The sequence below is a fragment of the Ambystoma mexicanum genome, chromosome 8 (assembly GCF_040938575.1).
Source record: "Ambystoma mexicanum isolate Mex_15411 chromosome 8, UKY_AmexF1_1, whole genome shotgun sequence".
Taxonomy (NCBI): Eukaryota; Metazoa; Chordata; class Amphibia; order Caudata; family Ambystomatidae; genus Ambystoma; species Ambystoma mexicanum.
In genome coordinates, this window is record NC_090929.1 from 5,182,805 (window position 1) to 5,205,709 (window position 22,905).

The window sequence follows — 22,905 nt, forward strand, 5'->3', positions numbered from 1 at the left end:
GAGCGTGCCCGTGTCACGTGATGGCGAGGAGGTGGGGCGTAATCGCGTAACTAGAGAGTGCCGAGCCATTGGCAGTGGTGAAGCGAGGGGGCGGGGCGGGCACGTGACTCTACTGACACATTCGAAGGAGTAAAGGTCACGTGATGACGAGTTGGCGTTTTCGGTATGGCTGGGAGCTAGACACTACCGAGCCAATAGACGTGCACGTTCCGACGTGTCAGGAAAGTCACGTGCTCGCCCAGCTCCCTTGTTTGCTGGCTTGCAAGAGGCCGGGGCGGGCACGTGACTCCTCGGACACGTCGGAACGTGGCAGTCACGTGATGACTGGAGGCGCTGCGTTGCTGAGCTGCGTTCCTCGGATGAGAAGCAGCCCCTGCTATGGTCAGTGCTCAGTGGGAGCCCGGGAATCCCTGGCTCTGGTACCGGGAGCGCGCCCCCAGCATGGTGGCCAGGAAGCGACTCTTGCCTGCTGGGGCCGTGTCCGGGGAGTGGCAGGGATGGGGTGCCAGGCTGCAGCAGGGAAGGGGTGGGGGAGCTAGTGGTGCCAGGCTGCGGCAGGGAAGGGATGGGGAGCTAGTGGTGCCAGGCTGCGGCAGGGAAGGGATGGGGAGCTAGTGGTGCCAGGCTGGGGGGAGATAGTGCTGCCAGGCTTAGGCAGGGAAGGGAAGATGGAGCTAGTGCTGCCAGGCTGCAGCAGGGAAGGGATGGGGGAGCTAGTGGTGCCTGGCTGCGGCAGGGAAGGGATGGGGAGCTAGTGGTGCCAGGCTGCGGCAGGGAAGGGATGGGGAGCTAGTGGTGCCAGGCTGCGGCAGGGAAGGGATGGGGAGCTAGTGGTGCCAGGCTGCGGCAGGGAAGGGATGGGGAGCTAGTGGTGCCAGGCTGCGGCAGGGAAGGGATGGGGAGCTAGTGGTGCCAGGCTGGGGGGAGATAGTGCTGCCAGGCTTAGGCAGGGAAGGGAAGATGGAGCTAGTGCTGCCAGGCTGCAGCAGGGAAGGGATGGGGGAGCTAGTGGTGCCTGGCTGCGGCAGGGAAGGGATGGGGAGCTAGTGGTGCCAGGCTGCGGCAGGGAAGGGATGGGGGAGCTAGTGGTGCCTGGCTGCGGCAGGGAAGGGATGGGGGAGCTAGTGGTGCCTGGCTGCGGCAGGGAAGGGATGGGGAGCTAGTGGTGCCTGGCTGCGGCAGGGAAGGGATGGGGGAGCTAGTGCTGCCAGGCTGCGGCAGGGAAGGGATGGGGAGCTAGTGCTGCTAGGCTGCGGCAGGGAAGGGATGGGGAGCTAGTGCTGCTAGGCTGCGGCAGGGAAGGGATGGGGAGCTAGTGGTGCCAGGCTGCGGCAGGGAAGGGATGGGGGAGCTAGTGCTGCCAGGCTGCGGCAGGGAAGGGATGGGGAGCTAGTGCTGCTAGGCTGCGGCAGGGAAGGGATGGGGAGCTAGTGGTGCCCGGCTGCGGCAGGGAAGGGATGGGGAGCTAGTGGTGCCAGGCTGCCGCAGGGAAGGGGTGGGGGAGCTAGTGGTGCCAGGCTGCGGCAGGGAAGGGGTGGGGGGAGCTAGTGGTGCCAGGCTGCGGCAGGGAAGGGATGGGGGAGCTAGTGGTGCCAGGCTGCGGCAGGGAAGGGATGGGGAGCTTATGCTGCCAGGCTGCGGCAGGGAAGGGGTGGGGGAGCTAGTGGTGCCCGGCTGCGGCAGGGAAGGGATGGGGAGCTAGTGGTGCCAGGCTGCGGCAGGGAAGGGATGGGGGAGCTAGTGGTGCCTGGCTGCGGCAGGGAAGGGATGGGGAAGCTAGTGGTGCCTGGCTGCGGCAGGGAAGGGATGGGGAGCTAGTGGTGCCAGGCTGCGGCAGGGAAGGGATGGGGAGCTAGTGCTGCCAGGCTGCGGCAGGGAAGGGATGGGGAGCTAGTGGTGCCAGGCTGCGGCAGGGAAGGGATGGGGAGCTAGTGCTGCCAGGCTGCGGCAGGGAAGGGATGGGGAGCTAGTGGTGCCAGGCTGCGGCAGGGAAGGGATGGGGAGCTAGTGCTGCCAGGCTGCGGCAGGGAAGGGATGGGGAGCTAGTGGTGCCAGGCTGCGGCAGGGAAGGGATGGGGAGCTAGTGGTGCCAGGCTGCGGCAGGGAAGGGATGGGGAGCTAGTGCTGCCAGGCTGCGGAAGGGATGGGGAGCTAGTGCTGCCAGGCTGCGGCAGGGAAGGGATGGGGAGCTAGTGGTGCCAGGCTGCGGCAGGGAAGGGATGGGGAGCTAGTGCTGCCAGGCTGCGGCAGGGAAGGGATGGGGAGCTAGTGGTGCCAGGCCGCGGCAGGGAAGGGATGGGGGAGCTAGTGGTGCCAGGCTGCGGCAGGGAAGGGATGGGGAGCTAGTGCTGCCAGGCTGCGGCAGGGAAGGGATGGGGAGCTAGTGGTGCCAGGCTGCGGCAGGGAAGGGATGGGGAGCTAGTGCTGCCAGGCTGCGGCAGGGAAGGGATGGGGAGCTAGTGGTGCCAGGCTGCGGCAGGGAAGGGATGGGGAGCTAGTGCTGCCAGGCTGCGACAGGGAAGGGGTGGGGAGCTAGTGCTGCCAGGCTGCGGAAGGGATGGGGGAGCTAGTGCTGCCAGGCTGCGGCAGGGAAGGGATGGGGAGCTAGTGGTGCCAGGCTGCGGCAGGGAAGGGATGGGGGAGCTAGTGGTGCCAGGCTGCGGCAGGGAAGGGATGGGGAGCTAGTGGTGCCAGGCTGCGGCAGGGAAGGGATGGGGAGCTAGCTAGTGCTGCCAGGCTGCGGCAGGGAAGGGGTGGGGAGCTAGTGCTGCCAGGCTGCGGAAGGGATGGAGAGCTAGTGCTGCCAGGCTGCGGCAGGGAAGGGATGGGGAGCTAGTGGTGCCAGGCCGCGGCAGGGAAGGGATGGGGGAGCTAGTGGTGCCAGGCTGCGGCAGGGAAGGGATGGGGAGCTAGTGCTGCCAGGCTGCGGCAGGGAAGGGATGGGGAGCTAGTGGTGCCAGGCTGCGGCAGGGAAGGGATGGGGAGCTAGTGCTGCCAGGCTGCGGCAGGGAAGGGATGGGGAGCTAGTGGTGCCAGGCTGCGGCAGGGAAGGGATGGGGAGCTAGTGCTGCCAGGCTGCGGCAGGGAAGGGGTGGGGAGCTAGTGCTGCCAGGCTGCGGAAGGGATGGGGGAGCTAGTGCTGCCAGGCTGCGGCAGGGAAGGGATGGGGAGCTAGTGGTGCCAGGCTGCGGCAGGGAAGGGATGGGGAGCTAGTGCTGCCAGGCTGCGGCAGGGAAGGGGTGGGGAGCTAGTGCTGCCAGGCTGCGGCAGGGAAGGGGTGGGGAGCTAGTGCTGCCAGGCTGTGGCAGGGAAGGGATGGGGGAGCTAGTGGTGCCTGGCTGCGGCAGGGAAGGGGTGGGGAGCTAGTGGTGCCAGGCTGCGGCAGGGAAGGGATGGGGAGCTAGTGGTGCCAGGCTGCGGCAGGGAAGGGGTGGGGGAGCTAGTGGTGCCAGGCTGCGGAAGGGATGGGGGAGCTAGTGCTGCCAGGCTGCGGCAGGGAAGGGATGGGGAGCTAGTGGTGCCAGGCTGCGGCAGGGAAGGGATGGGGAGCTAGTGGTGCCAGGCTGCGGCAGGGAAGGGATGGGGAGCTAGTGCTGCCAGGCTGCGGCAGGGAAGGGGTGGGGAGCTAGTGCTGCCAGGCTGCGGAAGGGATGGGGAGCTAGTGCTGCCAGGCTGCGGCAGGGAAGGGATGGGGAGCTAGTGGTGCCAGGCCGCGGCAGGGAAGGGATGGGGGAGCTAGTGGTGCCAGGCTGCGGCAGGGAAGGGATGGGGAGCTAGTGCTGCCAGGCTGCGGCAGGGAAGGGATGGGGAGCTAGTGGTGCCAGGCTGCGGCAGGGAAGGGATGGGGAGCTAGTGCTGCCAGGCTGCGGCAGGGAAGGGATGGGGAGCTAGTGGTGCCAGGCTGCGGCAGGGAAGGGATGGGGAGCTAGTGCTGCCAGGCTGCGGCAGGGAAGGGATGGGGAGCTAGTGGTGCCAGGCTGCGGCAGGGAAGGGATGGGGAGCTAGTGCTGCCAGGCTGCGGCAGGGAAGGGATGGGGAGCTAGTGGTGCCAGGCTGCGGCAGGGAAGGGATGGGGAGCTAGTGCTGCCAGGCTGCGGCAGGGAAGGGATGGGGAGCTAGTGCTGCCAGGCTGCGGAAGGGATGGGGAGCTAGTGCTGCCAGGCTGCGGCAGGGAAGGGATGGGGAGCTAGTGGTGCCAGGCTGCGGCAGGGAAGGGATGGGGAGCTAGTGGTGCCAGGCTGCGGCAGGGAAGGGATGGCGGAGCTAGTGGTGCCAGGCTGCGGCAGGGAAGGGATGGGGGAGCTAGTGCTGCCTGGCTGCGGCAGGGAAGGGATGGGGGAGCTAGTGGTGCCTGGCTGCGGCAGGGAAGGGATGGGGAGCTAGTGGTGCCAGGCTGCGGCAGGGAAGGGATGGGGAGCTAGTGCTGCCAGGCTGCGGCAGGGAAGGGATGGGGAGCTAGTGGTGCCAGGCTGCGGCAGGGAAGGGATGGGGAGCTAGTGCTGCCAGGCTGCGGCAGGGAAGGGATGGGGAGCTAGTGGTGCCAGGCTGCGGCAGGGAAGGGATGGGGAGCTAGTGCTGCCAGGCTGCGGCAGGGAAGGGATGGGGAGCTAGTGGTGCCAGGCTGCGGCAGGGAAGGGATGGGGAGCTAGTGCTGCCAGGCTGCGGCAGGGAAGGGATGGGGAGCTAGTGCTGCCAGGCTGCGGAAGGGATGGGGAGCTAGTGCTGCCAGGCTGCGGCAGGGAAGGGATGGGGAGCTAGTGGTGCCAGGCCGCGGCAGGGAAGGGATGGGGGAGCTAGTGGTGCCAGGCTGCGGCAGGGAAGGGATGGGGAGCTAGTGCTGCCAGGCTGCGGCAGGGAAGGGATGGGGAGCTAGTGGTGCCAGGCTGCGGCAGGGAAGGGATGGGGAGCTAGTGCTGCCAGGCTGCGGCAGGGAAGGGATGGGGAGCTAGTGGTGCCAGGCTGCGGCAGGGAAGGGATGGGGAGCTAGTGCTGCCAGGCTGCGACAGGGAAGGGGTGGGGAGCTAGTGCTGCCAGGCTGCGGAAGGGATGGGGGAGCTAGTGCTGCCAGGCTGCGGCAGGGAAGGGATGGGGAGCTAGTGGTGCCAGGCTGCGGCAGGGAAGGGATGGGGGAGCTAGTGGTGCCAGGCTGCGGCAGGGAAGGGATGGGGAGCTAGTGGTGCCAGGCTGCGGCAGGGAAGGGATGGGGAGCTAGTGCTGCCAGGCTGCGGCAGGGAAGGGGTGGGGAGCTAGTGCTGCCAGGCTGCGGAAGGGATGGGGAGCTAGTGCTGCCAGGCTGCGGCAGGGAAGGGATGGGGAGCTAGTGGTGCCAGGCCGCGGCAGGGAAGGGATGGGGGAGCTAGTGGTGCCAGGCTGCGGCAGGGAAGGGATGGGGAGCTAGTGCTGCCAGGCTGCGGCAGGGAAGGGATGGGGAGCTAGTGGTGCCAGGCTGCGGCAGGGAAGGGATGGGGAGCTAGTGCTGCCAGGCTGCGGCAGGGAAGGGATGGGGAGCTAGTGGTGCCAGGCTGCGGCAGGGAAGGGATGGGGAGCTAGTGCTGCCAGGCTGCGGCAGGGAAGGGATGGGGAAGCTAGTGGTGCCTGGCTGCGGCAGGGAAGGGATGGGGAGCTAGTGGTGCCAGGCTGCGGCAGGGAAGGGATGGGGAGCTAGTGCTGCCAGGCTGCGGCAGGGAAGGGATGGGGAGCTAGTGGTGCCAGGCTGCGGCAGGGAAGGGATGGGGAGCTAGTGCTGCCAGGCTGCGGCAGGGAAGGGATGGGGAGCTAGTGGTGCCAGGCTGCGGCAGGGAAGGGATGGGGAGCTAGTGCTGCCAGGCTGCGGCAGGGAAGGGATGGGGAGCTAGTGGTGCCAGGCTGCGGCAGGGAAGGGATGGGGAGCTAGTGGTGCCAGGCTGCGGCAGGGAAGGGATGGGGAGCTAGTGCTGCCAGGCTGCGGAAGGGATGGGGAGCTAGTGCTGCCAGGCTGCGGCAGGGAAGGGATGGGGAGCTAGTGGTGCCAGGCTGCGGCAGGGAAGGGATGGGGAGCTAGTGGTGCCAGGCTGCGGCAGGGAAGGGATGGCGGAGCTAGTGGTGCCAGGCTGCGGCAGGGAAGGGATGGGGGAGCTAGTGCTGCCAGGCTGCGGCAGGGAAGGGATGGGGGAGCTAGTGGTGCCTGGCTGCGGCAGGGAAGGGATGGGGAGCTAGTGGTGCCAGGCTGCGGCAGGGAAGGGATGGGGAGCTAGTGCTGCCAGGCTGCGGCAGGGAAGGGATGGGGAGCTAGTGGTGCCAGGCTGCGGCAGGGAAGGGATGGGGAGCTAGTGCTGCCAGGCTGCGGCAGGGAAGGGATGGGGAGCTAGTGGTGCCAGGCTGCGGCAGGGAAGGGATGGGGAGCTAGTGCTGCCAGGCTGCGGCAGGGAAGGGATGGGGAGCTAGTGGTGCCAGGCTGCGGCAGGGAAGGGATGGGGAGCTAGTGCTGCCAGGCTGCGGCAGGGAAGGGATGGGGAGCTAGTGCTGCCAGGCTGCGGAAGGGATGGGGAGCTAGTGCTGCCAGGCTGCGGCAGGGAAGGGATGGGGAGCTAGTGGTGCCAGGCCGCGGCAGGGAAGGGATGGGGGAGCTAGTGGTGCCAGGCTGCGGCAGGGAAGGGATGGGGAGCTAGTGCTGCCAGGCTGCGGCAGGGAAGGGATGGGGAGCTAGTGGTGCCAGGCTGCGGCAGGGAAGGGATGGGGAGCTAGTGCTGCCAGGCTGCGGCAGGGAAGGGATGGGGAGCTAGTGGTGCCAGGCTGCGGCAGGGAAGGGATGGGGAGCTAGTGCTGCCAGGCTGCGACAGGGAAGGGGTGGGGAGCTAGTGCTGCCAGGCTGCGGAAGGGATGGGGGAGCTAGTGCTGCCAGGCTGCGGCAGGGAAGGGATGGGGAGCTAGTGGTGCCAGGCTGCGGCAGGGAAGGGATGGGGGAGCTAGTGGTGCCAGGCTGCGGCAGGGAAGGGATGGGGAGCTAGTGGTGCCAGGCTGCGGCAGGGAAGGGATGGGGAGCTAGCTAGTGCTGCCAGGCTGCGGCAGGGAAGGGGTGGGGAGCTAGTGCTGCCAGGCTGCGGAAGGGATGGGGAGCTAGTGCTGCCAGGCTGCGGCAGGGAAGGGATGGGGAGCTAGTGGTGCCAGGCCGCGGCAGGGAAGGGATGGGGGAGCTAGTGGTGCCAGGCTGCGGCAGGGAAGGGATGGGGAGCTAGTGCTGCCAGGCTGCGGCAGGGAAGGGATGGGGAGCTAGTGGTGCCAGGCTGCGGCAGGGAAGGGATGGGGAGCTAGTGCTGCCAGGCTGCGGCAGGGAAGGGATGGGGAGCTAGTGGTGCCAGGCTGCGGCAGGGAAGGGATGGGGAGCTAGTGCTGCCAGGCTGCGGCAGGGAAGGGGTGGGGAGCTAGTGCTGCCAGGCTGCGGAAGGGATGGGGGAGCTAGTGCTGCCAGGCTGCGGCAGGGAAGGGATGGGGAGCTAGTGGTGCCAGGCTGCGGCAGGGAAGGGATGGGGAGCTAGTGCTGCCAGGCTGCGGCAGGGAAGGGGTGGGGAGCTAGTGCTGCCAGGCTGCGGCAGGGAAGGGGTGGGGAGCTAGTGCTGCCAGGCTGTGGCAGGGAAGGGATGGGGGAGCTAGTGGTGCCTGGCTGCGGCAGGGAAGGGGTGGGGAGCTAGTGGTGCCAGGCTGCGGCAGGGAAGGGATGGGGAGCTAGTGGTGCCAGGCTGCGGCAGGGAAGGGGTGGGGGAGCTAGTGGTGCCAGGCTGCGGAAGGGATGGGGGAGCTAGTGCTGCCAGGCTGCGGCAGGGAAGGGATGGGGAGCTAGTGGTGCCAGGCTGCGGCAGGGAAGGGATGGGGAGCTAGTGGTGCCAGGCTGCGGCAGGGAAGGGATGGGGAGCTAGTGCTGCCAGGCTGCGGCAGGGAAGGGGTGGGGAGCTAGTGCTGCCAGGCTGCGGAAGGGATGGGGAGCTAGTGCTGCCAGGCTGCGGCAGGGAAGGGATGGGGAGCTAGTGGTGCCAGGCCGCGGCAGGGAAGGGATGGGGGAGCTAGTGGTGCCAGGCTGCGGCAGGGAAGGGATGGGGAGCTAGTGCTGCCAGGCTGCGGCAGGGAAGGGATGGGGAGCTAGTGGTGCCAGGCTGCGGCAGGGAAGGGATGGGGAGCTAGTGCTGCCAGGCTGCGGCAGGGAAGGGATGGGGAGCTAGTGGTGCCAGGCTGCGGCAGGGAAGGGATGGGGAGCTAGTGCTGCCAGGCTGCGGCAGGGAAGGGATGGGGAGCTAGTGGTGCCAGGCTGCGGCAGGGAAGGGATGGGGAGCTAGTGCTGCCAGGCTGCGGCAGGGAAGGGATGGGGAGCTAGTGGTGCCAGGCTGCGGCAGGGAAGGGATGGGGAGCTAGTGCTGCCAGGCTGCGGCAGGGAAGGGATGGGGAGCTAGTGCTGCCAGGCTGCGGAAGGGATGGGGAGCTAGTGCTGCCAGGCTGCGGCAGGGAAGGGATGGGGAGCTAGTGGTGCCAGGCTGCGGCAGGGAAGGGATGGGGAGCTAGTGGTGCCAGGCTGCGGCAGGGAAGGGATGGCGGAGCTAGTGGTGCCAGGCTGCGGCAGGGAAGGGATGGGGGAGCTAGTGCTGCCAGGCTGCGGCAGGGAAGGGATGGGGGAGCTAGTGGTGCCTGGCTGCGGCAGGGAAGGGATGGGGAGCTAGTGGTGCCAGGCTGCGGCAGGGAAGGGATGGGGAGCTAGTGCTGCCAGGCTGCGGCAGGGAAGGGATGGGGAGCTAGTGGTGCCAGGCTGCGGCAGGGAAGGGATGGGGAGCTAGTGCTGCCAGGCTGCGGCAGGGAAGGGATGGGGAGCTAGTGGTGCCAGGCTGCGGCAGGGAAGGGATGGGGAGCTAGTGCTGCCAGGCTGCGGCAGGGAAGGGATGGGGAGCTAGTGGTGCCAGGCTGCGGCAGGGAAGGGATGGGGAGCTAGTGCTGCCAGGCTGCGGCAGGGAAGGGATGGGGAGCTAGTGCTGCCAGGCTGCGGAAGGGATGGGGAGCTAGTGCTGCCAGGCTGCGGCAGGGAAGGGATGGGGAGCTAGTGGTGCCAGGCCGCGGCAGGGAAGGGATGGGGGAGCTAGTGGTGCCAGGCTGCGGCAGGGAAGGGATGGGGAGCTAGTGCTGCCAGGCTGCGGCAGGGAAGGGATGGGGAGCTAGTGGTGCCAGGCTGCGGCAGGGAAGGGATGGGGAGCTAGTGCTGCCAGGCTGCGGCAGGGAAGGGATGGGGAGCTAGTGGTGCCAGGCTGCGGCAGGGAAGGGATGGGGAGCTAGTGCTGCCAGGCTGCGACAGGGAAGGGGTGGGGAGCTAGTGCTGCCAGGCTGCGGAAGGGATGGGGGAGCTAGTGCTGCCAGGCTGCGGCAGGGAAGGGATGGGGAGCTAGTGGTGCCAGGCTGCGGCAGGGAAGGGATGGGGGAGCTAGTGGTGCCAGGCTGCGGCAGGGAAGGGATGGGGAGCTAGTGGTGCCAGGCTGCGGCAGGGAAGGGATGGGGAGCTAGTGCTGCCAGGCTGCGGCAGGGAAGGGGTGGGGAGCTAGTGCTGCCAGGCTGCGGAAGGGATGGGGAGCTAGTGCTGCCAGGCTGCGGCAGGGAAGGGATGGGGAGCTAGTGGTGCCAGGCCGCGGCAGGGAAGGGATGGGGGAGCTAGTGGTGCCAGGCTGCGGCAGGGAAGGGATGGGGAGCTAGTGCTGCCAGGCTGCGGCAGGGAAGGGATGGGGAGCTAGTGGTGCCAGGCTGCGGCAGGGAAGGGATGGGGAGCTAGTGCTGCCAGGCTGCGGCAGGGAAGGGATGGGGAGCTAGTGGTGCCAGGCTGCGGCAGGGAAGGGATGGGGAGCTAGTGCTGCCAGGCTGCGGCAGGGAAGGGGTGGGGAGCTAGTGCTGCCAGGCTGCGGAAGGGATGGGGGAGCTAGTGCTGCCAGGCTGCGGCAGGGAAGGGATGGGGAGCTAGTGGTGCCAGGCTGCGGCAGGGAAGGGATGGGGAGCTAGTGCTGCCAGGCTGCGGCAGGGAAGGGGTGGGGAGCTAGTGCTGCCAGGCTGCGGCAGGGAAGGGGTGGGGAGCTAGTGCTGCCAGGCTGTGGCAGGGAAGGGATGGGGGAGCTAGTGGTGCCTGGCTGCGGCAGGGAAGGGGTGGGGAGCTAGTGGTGCCAGGCTGCGGCAGGGAAGGGATGGGGAGCTAGTGGTGCCAGGCTGCGGCAGGGAAGGGGTGGGGGAGCTAGTGGTGCCAGGCTGCGGAAGGGATGGGGGAGCTAGTGCTGCCAGGCTGCGGCAGGGAAGGGATGGGGAGCTAGTGGTGCCAGGCTGCGGCAGGGAAGGGATGGGGAGCTAGTGGTGCCAGGCTGCGGCAGGGAAGGGATGGGGAGCTAGTGCTGCCAGGCTGCGGCAGGGAAGGGGTGGGGAGCTAGTGCTGCCAGGCTGCGGAAGGGATGGGGAGCTAGTGCTGCCAGGCTGCGGCAGGGAAGGGATGGGGAGCTAGTGGTGCCAGGCCGCGGCAGGGAAGGGATGGGGGAGCTAGTGGTGCCAGGCTGCGGCAGGGAAGGGATGGGGAGCTAGTGCTGCCAGGCTGCGGCAGGGAAGGGGTGGGGAGCTAGTGGTGCCAGGCTGCGGCAGTGAAGGGGTGGGGAGCTAGTGGTGCCTGGCTGCGGCAGGGAAGGGATGGGGAGCTAGTGGTGCCAGGCTGCGGCAGGGAAGGGATGGGGGAGCTAGTGCTGCCAGGCTGCGGCAGGGAAGGGATGGAGAGCTAGTGGTGCCAGGCTGCGGCAGGGAAGGGATGGAGAGCTAGTGGTGCCAGGCTGCGGCAGGGAAGGGGTGGGGGAGCTAGTGCTGCCAGGCTGCGGCAGGGAAGGGATGGGGGAGCTAGTGGTGCCAGGCTGCGGCAGGGAAGGGATGGAGAGCTAGTGGTGCCAGGCTGCGGCAGGGAAGGGATGGAGAGCTAGTGGTGCCAGGCTGCGGCAGGGAAGGGATGGGGGAGCTAGTGCTGCCAGGCTGCGGCAGGGAAGGGATGGGGGAGCTAGTGGTGCCAGGCTGCGGCAGGGAAGGGATGGGGGAGCTAGTGGTGCCAGGCTGCGGCAGGGAAGGGATGGGGGAGCTAGTGGTGCCAGGCTGCGGCAGGGAAGGGATGGAGAGCTAGTGGTGCCAGGCTGCGGCAGGGAAGGGATGGGGGAGCTAGTGCTGCCAGGCTGCGGCAGGGAAGGGATGGGGGAGCTAGTGGTGCCAGGCTGCGGCAGGGAAGGGATGGGGAGCTAGTGGTGCCAGGCTGCGGCAGGGAAGGGATGGGGGAGCTAGTGCTGCCAGGCTGCGGCAGGGAAGGGATGGGGGAGCTAGTGGTGCCAGGCTGCGGCAGGGAAGGGATGGGGAGCTAGTGGTGCCAGGCCGCGGCAGGGAAGGGATGGGGGAGCTAGTGGTGCCAGGCTGCGGCAGGGAAGGGATGGGGAGCTAGTGCTGCCAGGCCGCGGCAGGGAAGGGATGGGGGAGCTATTGGTGCCAGGCTGCGGCAGGGAAGGGATGGGGGAGCTAGTGGTGCCCGGCTGCGGCAGGGAAGGGGTGGGGGAGCTAGTGGTGCCAGGCTGCGGCAGGGAAGGGATGGGGAGCTAGTGGTGCCCGGCTGCGGCAGGGAAGGGATGGGGGAGCTAGTGCTGCCAGGCTGCGGCAGGGAAGGGATGGGGAGCTAGTGGTGCCAGGCTGCGGCAGGGAAGGGATGGGGAGCTAGTGCTGCCAGGCTGCGGCAGGGATGGGATGGGGAGCTAGTGCTGCCAGGCTGCGGCAGGGAAGGGATGGGGGAGCTAGTGGTGCCTGGCTGCGGCAGGGAAGGGGTGGGGGAGCTAGTGCTGCCAGGCTGCGGCAGGGAAGGGATGGGGGAGCTAGTGCTGCCAGGCTGCGGCAGGGAAGGGATGGGGGAGCTAGTGCTGCCAGGCTGCGGCAGGGAAGGGATGGGGAGCTAGTGGTGCCAGGCTGCGGCAGGGAAGGGATGGGGAGCTAGTGGTGCCAGGCTGCGGCAGGGAAGGGGTGGGAGAGCTAGTGCTGCCAGGCTGCGGCAGGGAAAGGATGGGGGAGCTAGTGGTGCCTGGCTGCGGCAGGGAAGGGGTGGGGGAGCTAGTGCTGCCAGGCTGCGGCAGGGAAGGGATGGGGGAGCTAGTGCTGCCTGGCTGCGGCAGGGAAGGGGTGGGGGAGCTAGTGCTGCCAGGCTGCGGCAGGGAAGGGATGGGGGAGCTAGTGGTGCCAGGCTGCGGCAGGGAAGGGGTGGGGGAGCTAGTGGTGCCAGGCTGCGGCAGGGAAGGGATGGGGAGCTAGTGGTGCCAGGCTGCGGCAGGGAAGGGGTGGGGGAGGGAATAGGTGGGGGAGCTAGTGCTGCCAGGCTGCGGCAGGGAAGGGATGGGGAGCTAGTGGTGCCAGGCTGCGGCAGGGAAGGGATGGGGAGCTAGTGGTGCCAGGCTGCGGCAGGGAAGGGATGGGGGAGCTAGTGCTGCCAGGCTGCGGCAGGGAAGGGATGGGGAGCTAGTGGTGCCAGGCTGCGGCAGGGAAGGGGTGGGGGAGGGAAGGGATGGGGGAGCTAGTGGTGCCAGGCTGCGGCAGGGAAGGGATGGGGAGCTAGTGGTGCCTGGCTGCGGCAGGGAAGGGGTGGGGGAGCTAGTGGTGCAAGGCTGCGGCAGGGAAGGGATGGGGGAGCTAGTGGTGCCAGGCTGCGGCAGGGAAGGGGTGGGGGAGCTAGTGCTGCCAGGCTGCGGCAGGGAAGGGGTGGGGGAGCTAGTGCTGCCAGGCTGGGGGGAGAGAGTGCTGCCAGGCTTAGGCAGGGAAGGGATGGGGAGCTAGTGCTACCAGGCTGTGGCAGGGAAGGGGTGGGGGAGCTAGTGCTGCCAGGCTGCGGCAGGGAAGGGGTGGGGGAGCTAGTGCTGCCAGGCTGCGGCAGGGAAGGGGTGGGGGAGCTAGTGCTGCCAGGCTGCGGCAGGGAAGGGATGGGGGAGCTAGTGGTGCCAGGCTGCGGCAGGGAAGGGGTGGGGGAGCTAGTGCTGCCAGGCTGCGGCAGGGAAGGGGTGGGGGAGCTAGTGCTGCCAGGCTGCGGCAGGGAAGGGATGGGGAGCTAGTGGTGCCCGGCTGCGGCAGGGAAGGGATGGGGAGCTAGTGGTGCCCGGCTGCGGCAGGGAAGGGATGGGGAGCTAGTGCTGCCAGGCTGCGGCAGGGAAGGGATGGGGAGCTAGTGGTGCCCGGCTGCGGCAGGGAAGGGATGGGGAGCTAGTGGTGCCCGGCTGCGGCAGGGAAGGGATGGGGAGCTAGTGGTGCCAGGCTGCCGCAGGGAAGGGGTGGGGGAGCTAGTGGTGCCAGGCTGCGGCAGGGAAGGGGTGGGGGAGCTAGTGCTGCCAGGCTGCGGCAGGGAAGGGATGGGGGAGCTAGTGCTGCCAGGCTGCGGCAGGGAAGGGATGGGGGAGCTAGTGCTGCCAGGCTGCGGCAGGGAAGGGATGGGGAGCTAGTGCTGCCAGGCTGCGGCAGGGAAGGGATGGGGAGCTAGTGGTGCCCGGCTGCGGCAGGGAAGGGATGGGGAGCTAGTGGTGCCCGGCTGCGGCAGGGAAGGGATGGGGAGCTAGTGGTGCCAGGCTGCGGCAGGGAAGGGATGGGGGAGCTAGTGGTGCCAGGCTGCGGCAGGGAAGGGGTGGGGGAGCTAGTGCTGCCAGGCTGCGGCAGGGAAGGGATGGGGGAGCTAGTGGTGCCAGGCTGCGGCAGGGAAGGGGTGGGGGAGCTAGTGCTGCCAGGCTGCGGCAGGGAAGGGATGGGGAAGCTAGTGGTGCCTGGCTGCGGCAGGGAAGGGGTGGGGGAGCTAGTGCTGCCAGGCTGCGGCAGGGAAGGGATGGGGGAGCTAGTGGTGCCAGGCTGGGGCAGGGAAGGGGTGGGGGAGCTAGTGCTGCCAGGCTGCGGCAGGGAAGGGGTGGGGGAGCTAGTGGTGCCCGGCTGCGGCAGGGAAGGGATGGGGAGCTAGTGGTGCCCGGCTGCGGCAGGGAAGGGATGGGGAGCTAGTGGTGCCAGGCTGCCGCAGGGAAGGGGTGGGGGAGCTAGTGGTGCCAGGCTGCGGCAGGGAAGGGGTGGGGGAGCTAGTGCTGCCAGGCTGCGGCAGGGAAGGGATGGGGGAGCTAGTGCTGCCAGGCTGCGGCAGGGAAGGGATGGGGGAGCTAGTGCTGCCAGGCTGCGGCAGGGAAGGGATGGGGAGCTAGTGCTGCCAGGCTGCGGCAGGGAAGGGATGGGGAGCTAGTGGTGCCCGGCTGCGGCAGGGAAGGGATGGGGAGCTAGTGGTGCCCGGCTGCGGCAGGGAAGGGATGGGGAGCTAGTGGTGCCAGGCTGCGGCAGGGAAGGGATGGGGGAGCTAGTGGTGCCAGGCTGCGGCAGGGAAGGGGTGGGGGAGCTAGTGCTGCCAGGCTGCGGCAGGGAAGGGATGGGGGAGCTAGTGGTGCCAGGCTGCGGCAGGGAAGGGGTGGGGGAGCTAGTGCTGCCAGGCTGCGGCAGGGAAGGGATGGGGAAGCTAGTGGTGCCTGGCTGCGGCAGGGAAGGGGTGGGGGAGCTAGTGCTGCCAGGCTGCGGCAGGGAAGGGATGGGGGAGCTAGTGGTGCCAGGCTGGGGCAGGGAAGGGGTGGGGGAGCTAGTGCTGCCAGGCTGCGGCAGGGAAGGGGTGGGGGAGCTAGTGCTGCCAGGCTGGGGGGAGATAGTGCTGCCAGGCTGCGGCAGGGAAGGGATGGGGAGCTAGTGGTGCCAGGCTGCGGCAGGGAAGGGATGGGGAGCTAGTGGTGCCAGGCTGCGGCAGGGAAGGGATGGGGAGCTAGTGGTGCCAGGCTGCGGCAGGGAAGGGATGGGGAGCTAGTGGTGCCAGGCTGCGGCAGGGAAGGGATGGGGAGCTAGTGCTGCCAGGCTGCGGCAGGGAAGGGATGGGGGAGCTAGTGGTGCCAGGCTGCGCCAGGGAAGGGATGGGGGAGCTAGTGCTGCCAGGCTGCGGCAGGGAAGGGATGGGGGAGCTAGTGCTGCCAGGCTGCGGCAGGGAAGGGATGGGGAGCTAGTGGTGCCAGGCTGCGGTAGGGAAGGGATGGGGAGCTAGTGCTGCCAGGCTGCGGCAGGGAAGGGATGGGGGAGCTAGTGGTGCCTGGCTGCGGCAGGGAAGGGATGGGGGAGCTAGTGCTGCCAGGCTGCGGCAGGGAAGGGATGGGGAGCTAGTGGTGCCAGGCTGCGGCAGGGAAGGGATGGGGGAGCTAGTGGTGCCAGGCTGCGGCAGGGAAGGGATGGGGAGCTAGTGGTGCCAGGCTGCGGCAGGGAAGGGATGGGGAGCTAGTGGTGCCAGGCTGCGGCAGGGAAGGGGTGGGGAGCTAGTGGTGCCAGGCTGCGGCAGGGAAGGGATGGGGAGCTAGTGGTGCCCGGCTGCGGCAGGGAAGGGGTGGGGAGCTAGTGGTGCCTGGCTGCGGCAGGGAAGGGGTGGGGGAGCTAGTGCTGCCAGGCTGCGGCAGGGAAGAGGTGGGGAGCTAGTGGTGCCCGGCTGCGGCAGGGAAGGGATGGGGAGCTAGTGGTGCCTGGCTGCGGCAGGGAAGGGGTGGGGAGCTAGTGGTGCCCGGCTGCGGCAGGGAAGGGGTGGGGGAGCTAGTGCTGCCAGGCTGCGGCAGGGAAGGGATGGGGGAGCTAGTGGTGCCTGGCTGCGGCAGGGAAGGGGTGGGGGAGCTAGTGCTGCCAGGCTGCGGCAGGGAAGGGATGGGGAGCTAGTGGTGCCCGGCTGCGGCAGGGAAGGGATGGGGAGCTAGTGGTGCCAGGCTGCGGCAGGGAAGGGGTGGGGAGCTAGTGGTGCCTGGCTGCGGCAGGGAAGGGGTGGGGGAGCTAGTGCTGCCAGGCTGCGGCAGGGAAGGGATGGGGGAGCTAGTGGTGCCAGGCTGCGGCAGGGAAGGGGTGGGGGAGCTAGTGCTGCCAGGCTGCGGCAGGGAAGGGATGGGGGAGCTAGTGGTGCCAGGCTGCGGCAGGGAAGGGGTGGGGGAGCTAGTGGTGCCAGGCTGCGGCAGGGAAGGGGTGGGGGAGCTAGTGCTGCCAGGCTGCGGCAGGGAAGGGATGGGGGAGCTAGTGGTGCCAGGCTGCGGCAGGGAAGGGGTGGGGGAGCTAGTGGTGCCAGGCTGCGGCAGGGAAGGGGTGGGGGAGCTAGTGCTGCCAGGCTGCGGCAAGGAAGGGGTGGGGGAGCTAGTGCTGCCAGGCTGCGGCAGGGAAGGGATGGGGAGCTAGTGCTGCCAGGCTGCGGCAGGGAAGGGGTGGGAGAGCTAGTGCTGCCAGGCTGCGTCAGGGAAGGGATGGGGAGCTAGTGGTGCCAGGCTGCGGCAGGGAAGGGATGGGGAGCTAGTGGTGCCAGGCTGCGGCAGGGAAGGGATGGGGAGCTAGTGGTGCCAGGCTGCGGCAGGGAAGGGATGGGGAGCTAGTGGTGCCAGGCTGCGGCAGGGAAGGGATGGGGAGCTAGTGGTGCCAGGCTGCGGCAGGGAAGGGATGGGGAGCTAGTGGTGCCAGGCTGCGGCAGGGAAGGGATGGGGCGCTAGTGGTGCCAGGCTGCGGCAGGGAAGGGATGGGGCGCTAGTGGTGCCAGGCTGCGGCAGGGAAGGGATGGGGCGCTAGTGGTGCCAGGCTGCGGCAGGGAAGGGATGGGGAGCTAGTGGTGCCAGGCTGCGGCAGGGAAGGGATGGGGAGCTAGTGCTGCCAGGCTGCGGCAGGGAAGGGATGGGGAGCTAGTGGTGCCCGGCTGCAGCAGGGACGGGATGCGGGAGCTAGTGGTGCCAGGCTGCCGCAGGGAAGGGATGGGGAGCTAGTGGTGCCAGGCTGCCGCAGGAAGGGATGGGGAGCTAGTGGTGCCAGGCTGCCGCAGGGAAGGGGTGGGGGAGCTAGTGCTGCCAGGCTGCGGCAGGGAAGGGATGCGGGAGCTAGTGGTGCCAGGCTGCGGCAGGGAAGGGATGCGGGAGCTAGTGGTGCCAGGCTGCGGCAGGGAAGGGATGGGGAGCTAGTGGTGCCAGGCTGCGGCAGGGAAGGGATGGGGAGCTAGTGGTGCCAGGCTGCGGCAGGGAAGGGATGGGGAGCTAGTGCTGCCAGGCTGCGGCAGGGAAGGGATGGGGGAGCTAGTGGTGCCAGGCTGCGGCAGGGAAGGGATGGGGAGCTAGTGGTGCCAGGCTGCGGCAGGGAAGGGATGGGGGAGCTAGTGGTGCCAGGCTGCGGCAGGGAAGGGATGGGGGAGCTAGTGGTGCCTGGCTGCGGCAGGGAAGGGGTGGGGGAGCTAGTGGTGCCAGGCTGCGGCAGGGAAGGGATGGGGAGCTAGTGGTGCCAGGCTGCGGCAGGGAAGGGATGGGGGAGCTAGTGGTGCCAGGCTGCGGCAGGGAAGGGATGGGGGAGCTAGTGGTGCCTGGCTGCGGCAGGGAAGGGATGGGGGAGCTAGTGGTGCCAGGCTGCGGCAGGGAAGGGATGGGGAGCTAGTGGTGCCAGGCTGCGGCAGGGAAGGGATGGGGAGCTAGTGGTGCCAGGCTGCGGCAGGGAAGGGATGGGGAGCTAGTGCTGCCAGGCTGCCTGCAGGGAAGGGATGGGGAGCTAGTGGTGCCAGGCTGCGGCAGGGAAGGGATGGGGGAGCTAGTGGTGCCAGGCTGTGGCAGGGAAGGGATGGGGAGCTAGTGGTGCCAGGCTGCGGCAGGGAAGGGATGGGGGAGCTAGTGGTGCCAGCCTGTGGTAGGGAAGGGATGGGGGAGCTAGTGGTGCCAGGCTGGGGGGAGATAGTGCTGCCAGGCTTAGGCAGGGAAGGGAAGATGGAGCTAGTGCTGCCAGGCTGCAGCAGGGAAGGTATGGTGGAGCTACTGCGGCCAGGCTGCGTGCCTTGTCTCGGTTTTTATTGTACACAAAAAGAAATAATCAGGATGAAGAAGATCGTATAGATAAGCCAGTTGTTGCCGTGCATGTATATTTATTTTACATTAACACAGTCCTTTTTTGGTTGATTAAACAATTTATTTTACAGATCTTTCGATAAGCACGAAAGTTTTTAGCATCAAACGGACAAAAGTTATTGTGAACGGTGGTAACACGGGTTAAGTGTCAACCTCTGATGTATTGAGGTTGTAGCTCCACATTGAAATACATTCCCTGTATAAAATGTGATAGAGAAAGAACTATCAAGCAGGGAAAGTATACCTGAGGCTTAAAGATGGCCCCAGGGTTAGTTCACATAAGGTGTACACAACAAATATTGACATAACATACACAAAGGGGAAGATACAGTTGTGTCACAGGGATCGACACAGGTGTGGACACAGTTGTGTTTCAGCCAAAAACGTGGCTTGATTGAAGCCGGTCTGTATGCTGGCCTTCATCAGGAAAGGCACCATTGGTGGTGCTGTCCGTTGATTCTGCTGCACCAGTGGCAGTGGCAAGCTGGGAACTATCCTCACGTAGTTAAAGGATAGTATGTGCGTGATAGCACTTAGGAATCTGCCTGTGAATGTTCCAGGTCGACATCTTTCGGGTTCATACTGACTGTGAAAGACCACAGCGGGTCCCGGACCGTAGTGTGTCCGGCGTTCCTCCCTATACGGGCTCCTCAGCTCGAAATGAAACTGTGGTTTTTATTGTGGCCTGAGACTGGTGAGCAGAGTAGTGCCAATGCTGTGTGTGGGGTGTGGCGCTGGGGTTCGTAGGTAATTGAGACCTGTGTGAGTGAGAGCTGTGGACGGAGTGGTACTGTTTGGGGCAGCTGGGGGCCGCTGTGGCCGGTGTTCTAGTCTTTTGGTTGGCAATAGGGTGTGTGCTTCTTCCCATGGGCTAGTGTCTAGGAGCAGGTCTCCTGTGGCTAGAATGGGGGTTGGTGTTCGTGGTATCACTGTTTCTTCAAGGCACTCTGTGTTGGCGCATGTGGAGGTAGTGCCTCTTTGTTCTGAGGTAGTCGGTGCTGCAAAAAAAGTGCAATTGGTACCACGGAGTAGATGGGTTTTGTGGTTTTTGTGGCAATTGCTGTGGAGGGTCAGGATTCTAGGCTGGTGTGCCCGATTCAGATAGCGCTTTCTGTAGAGGGGTGGGCTCATCTGCCGCACTCTATCCGTAAGGTGATTGGGGGCAGTGCTCCAGAGTGTTTTACTCCCATTCCCAATGAGAGTATTTCATAAGCAAATTAAATGTTTTAACTGAAAAACTGAAATGTTTTTGTAATATTTCTTTTCACCTGGTTATTCATGCACATTTAAACAGATGTTTACTTCTACCGATCAGGCAGTAATAAATAGCATATTCTTCCTGTGGTACTACGTGCATTACAGGTCCAAATATATCTATGGAGCTGTGAGGGTGAAAGCAGGGGCGCAAGATTCTACATGCCTCCTATTTTTGTTGGGGGTATTTATGCTCCTTATTTTTATTTTTTGGGAGTACAAAGGAGATAGCCTTGTGCTTGTGCAAAGTGGTGGGGATTTCAGTGGCGTGTTCTGTACCGCTGGTCTTTGTGGTGATCTACAGTGTTCCGGCCATTACCGACTAGGGCTTTTTGGTGACTGTGCCAACTCTTTAGGAGGCATCTGAAGACCTTTCTCTTCACTGTATCCTATGTAACTAAGATATTGTCTGTAACAAGCACCACAATGCCCCCGGGCTGACGTGCGCTCTACAAATCTAAATAAATAAATAACTAGGCAATTTCTACACCGAATCATGTTGCCATCTTTCTGCCCCCCTCTCTTTACTTTCTTTTTGTGTCGTCCTGTTAATCTTCGTCCTCGTGTCTTTTTCGCGCCCTGATGCTTGCGAGCTACGGCGTGTTACAAATAAATAAAAATAAAAATTAAGGCAGTTGGTGTGGTTGGGGTGTAACGTTTGGGTCCTGGGGATGGGGTAGTGCTTTTGACTACTGTTTTGGTGGCGTTTCAGTCTGTGGTGGTACCCCGGTTTCTGCGTGTTGGTTATGAGAGATTCCGGGTGGCAAAGTATGTGCCCCCTCTTTCTGCAATGTTTTGGTTAGAGGTTTTGTCATGTGACTTGTGGCTGTAGAGGTGCACAGCGTTGTGCGAGGTGCGGTGGTGGCTCAGATGTTAGTGTGTTTAAGCGAGACAGTGCCTGTTTGTAAAAAAAAACTGTTCCCTGTGTATATGCGTATGTCCAGGTGCCGTCTGAGAGAGTGCCTCACAATTTGTCTTACTCTGAGGTGGCGGGCAGGTGCGGGTGTGGCTCAGGTTGGGGAGGTTTGTCCAGCTGGGAGTGGGCTCTTGCCCTGTTCGGTTGTTCCTGAGGCTAGTGTTGTGCAGCCACCAGTGGTGGGGGATTTTTTGGTGATCACAAAGAAGTTGTTTATGATGGAGGTTATTCATTGTTCCTTCCAAATGCAGAGCAAGACTGAGAAAATGTTGATTATAGTCAAGGTGGCCAAGATGTTTTTGGGCATTGTTGGTTTTACAAGGGAACATTTTAATAAGGTGTTGGGTAGGGGGATTGTGTGATGTGTGCTGGTTGTTTTGTAGTATGGGTCTGTTGGTGGTAGGCTGCGTGTGGGATTTGTGAGGCAGCAGGGTACCAGTGTGGCAGTAGAAGAGCATTCCTGGCTAACTGTGGAGGTGCGCCACTGGTCCACTGTGGCGGTGGAGGTGCACCGCTGGGTAACCATGGTGGAATACAGAGGCAGTGGGAGGGGAGGGCTAGGGAAGGTGAGGCAGTAAGGGCAGCATGGTGGAATAGTGATGTAGAATGGGTGGAAAATGAAGCAGTAAGGGCTTTGTGCGCCACCTAAGCCTCCAGGTTATCATCTTTTTTTGCTACCGGTGTGAACTCCTCCCTCAGTTCATTTTAGGTCTGTCGTAGTCTTCAAGCTCTGTCCACGCATGTGCTTTCAGGTGAGAATATATCAGTTTTACCCAGAGGACCCTGATCAACACTGCAGGGTCCAGCATAAAAAAATAAGCTCCTCAGGCCTGCAACACTAACAACCCTAACTCTGTCATCCAAGCTGTCTCGAGCCTGCCTGTTGTCTTCCAGAGGGATGTGTGACAGGCTGCCTCCCTTATTATTGTGTCTCCCATGGCAAAACTGGCCAAAGGCAACTTGCTATTGGGGCCAGAGTACCTGCTCAAGCCTGGATTTCGCCGAGCTAGATCTTCAATTAGCTTCTGCTGTCGACCCAGTCACATTACATTCACTGCTAAACTCTCCTCATCTTGAAGAACCAAGGGACTTTCCTGTTTTGGGACTGGAGTGAGTAGAAAGAGTGGTCGGTTAGGAGGAAGTAAAGGCTGCCTTTTGGATATACACAGCCACGTTCTAGCCCATCTCAGAACTATACTTGCTCCTTCCCAGCCAACTATCCCCATTTCTGTTGCTGCTCACCCACCTACCCTCTCACTATCAGGCTGCGCCCATACTCCACTGTGTTCACTTGCTGACTTCCTTTACCCTCTCATCATGCACCCTGACTACACTCCCATCCACCTTGTACGCCCCCTTCTGCCCTCTTCTCCAAGCCTTGAGGCATAACTTCTGCCTCACTCCCCCCTGCTCAATTGGTTACTCTTCCCCCCAGCACCCCTCGACCCAGATGCTCTTGTTTACCCAGCATCGCCATCCTTATGTAACCCCCCCCCCCCACTCACTGCACAACAGAAGCTCCTCTCCCCACCTTCTATTACTCTTTCACCTGGCTGCTGGAATGCACAATCCCTGTGCAACAATAAATCACTGACCACTTTGTCTCGTTACCTTCAAAGTTCGACTGGCCTATATGACCCAAGATCGAGCTCTACAATCCCAGTCCTTCCTGGAGAATGGCGGATGTAAATCCAGAGGTGAGGACCACCAGGGAAAAGGGGGGCTCACTTCAGACTTGTCAGTTATCCCTATTTGAAGGCTGGGCTTTAATTGGTTCCTCCGAAACTGGCAGTCAAGCTTTGCTGCTGAATGTGTTGGACTACCTTGGACAGTACTTTCCCCTATGCAAAGACCGAATTCTAACTTTCTTTGTACAGAAGAGGAGGAGGACGAGTTGAGGTCCTATGTGATGGCAGAGACCCTCAAGAGAATTAGAACCCATCAGGGTTATCTGATTCTTTATTGCTGGAGCCTGAGCGGGCCAGAAGAACTTGGAGCTAGGAGGAAAAGAGCCAAAGCTGGATGAGAATCCCAACCTGTGAAAGAGTCACACACAACCATTGACTGTCTACACTACACTACTCATAGCTGTAAATTCCACCTGCCTGTCTGGGTTCAGGGACTCCCTTCCCGAGTCCTGTTGGATCCAGGAAGTTAGACCATTATCTGGGCTGATATTGTAATCGACACTGACCTCTACCCTCGAGCAATTATCAGCATAATCGGGAAGCAGCTGCCTGTGTGGATAATTGTAATGCACTGGTTTCCAGTGGAAGTTCTGTTGAGTACAGATTTCAACTACTCAATCTGTGACTCCAGGAAATGTGAAGGAAGAAAAACGCTCCCCTTGGGGGTGGCGAGACAGCTACTGCTGGGGTAAAGTGGACAACTTTGGACAAAGGTTGGTAATGTGTGTTTCAAGGGCAGTACTAACCTTGCCACGAGGGGATAGGAGCCCCTCTCTGCCTAGGATGGAAGGCCTGCCATTTTGGAAGCCAGAGTAAATCCAACCCGGTGGGGGGGTGAGGCGGTGGCAGTTGAAGGGGACCCATTTCCTGTCCCCGCCTCAATTCCCAATTGCTGTACCAACTCTCATCACCCCATACTCCCTGTAGAAGGTGCTGACCAAGTTTTCTATCTTTTCCAGAGCCACAAGAGAAGCTGCAACAATACAGAGAGATCACCTGAAGGACAGCAACCCACAACGCCCCATGGAAGCAGTCCACAACTAGTGGAGCTGCAGAGCCAACACAGAGAGCGCCATCCAAGGAATAACTGGAAAGCCTGTGCAACTTCCCATGTTGCCAA

General features: G+C 64.3%; 1 protein-coding gene across 1 annotated transcript in view; it reads left to right on the top strand.

Moving 5' to 3' along the window:
- The first annotated feature begins 223 nt into the window (after positions 1–223).
- Positions 224–22,905, top strand: part of DPM2 (dolichyl-phosphate mannosyltransferase subunit 2, regulatory) — a 47,662-nt gene continuing 24,980 nt past the window's right edge. The window contains exon 1 of the mRNA XM_069609105.1: positions 224–381. Within this exon, the coding sequence (XP_069465206.1) occupies positions 379–381 (3 nt within the window). The 5' untranslated portion in view covers positions 224–378. The remainder of the gene's footprint in view (positions 382–22,905) is intronic.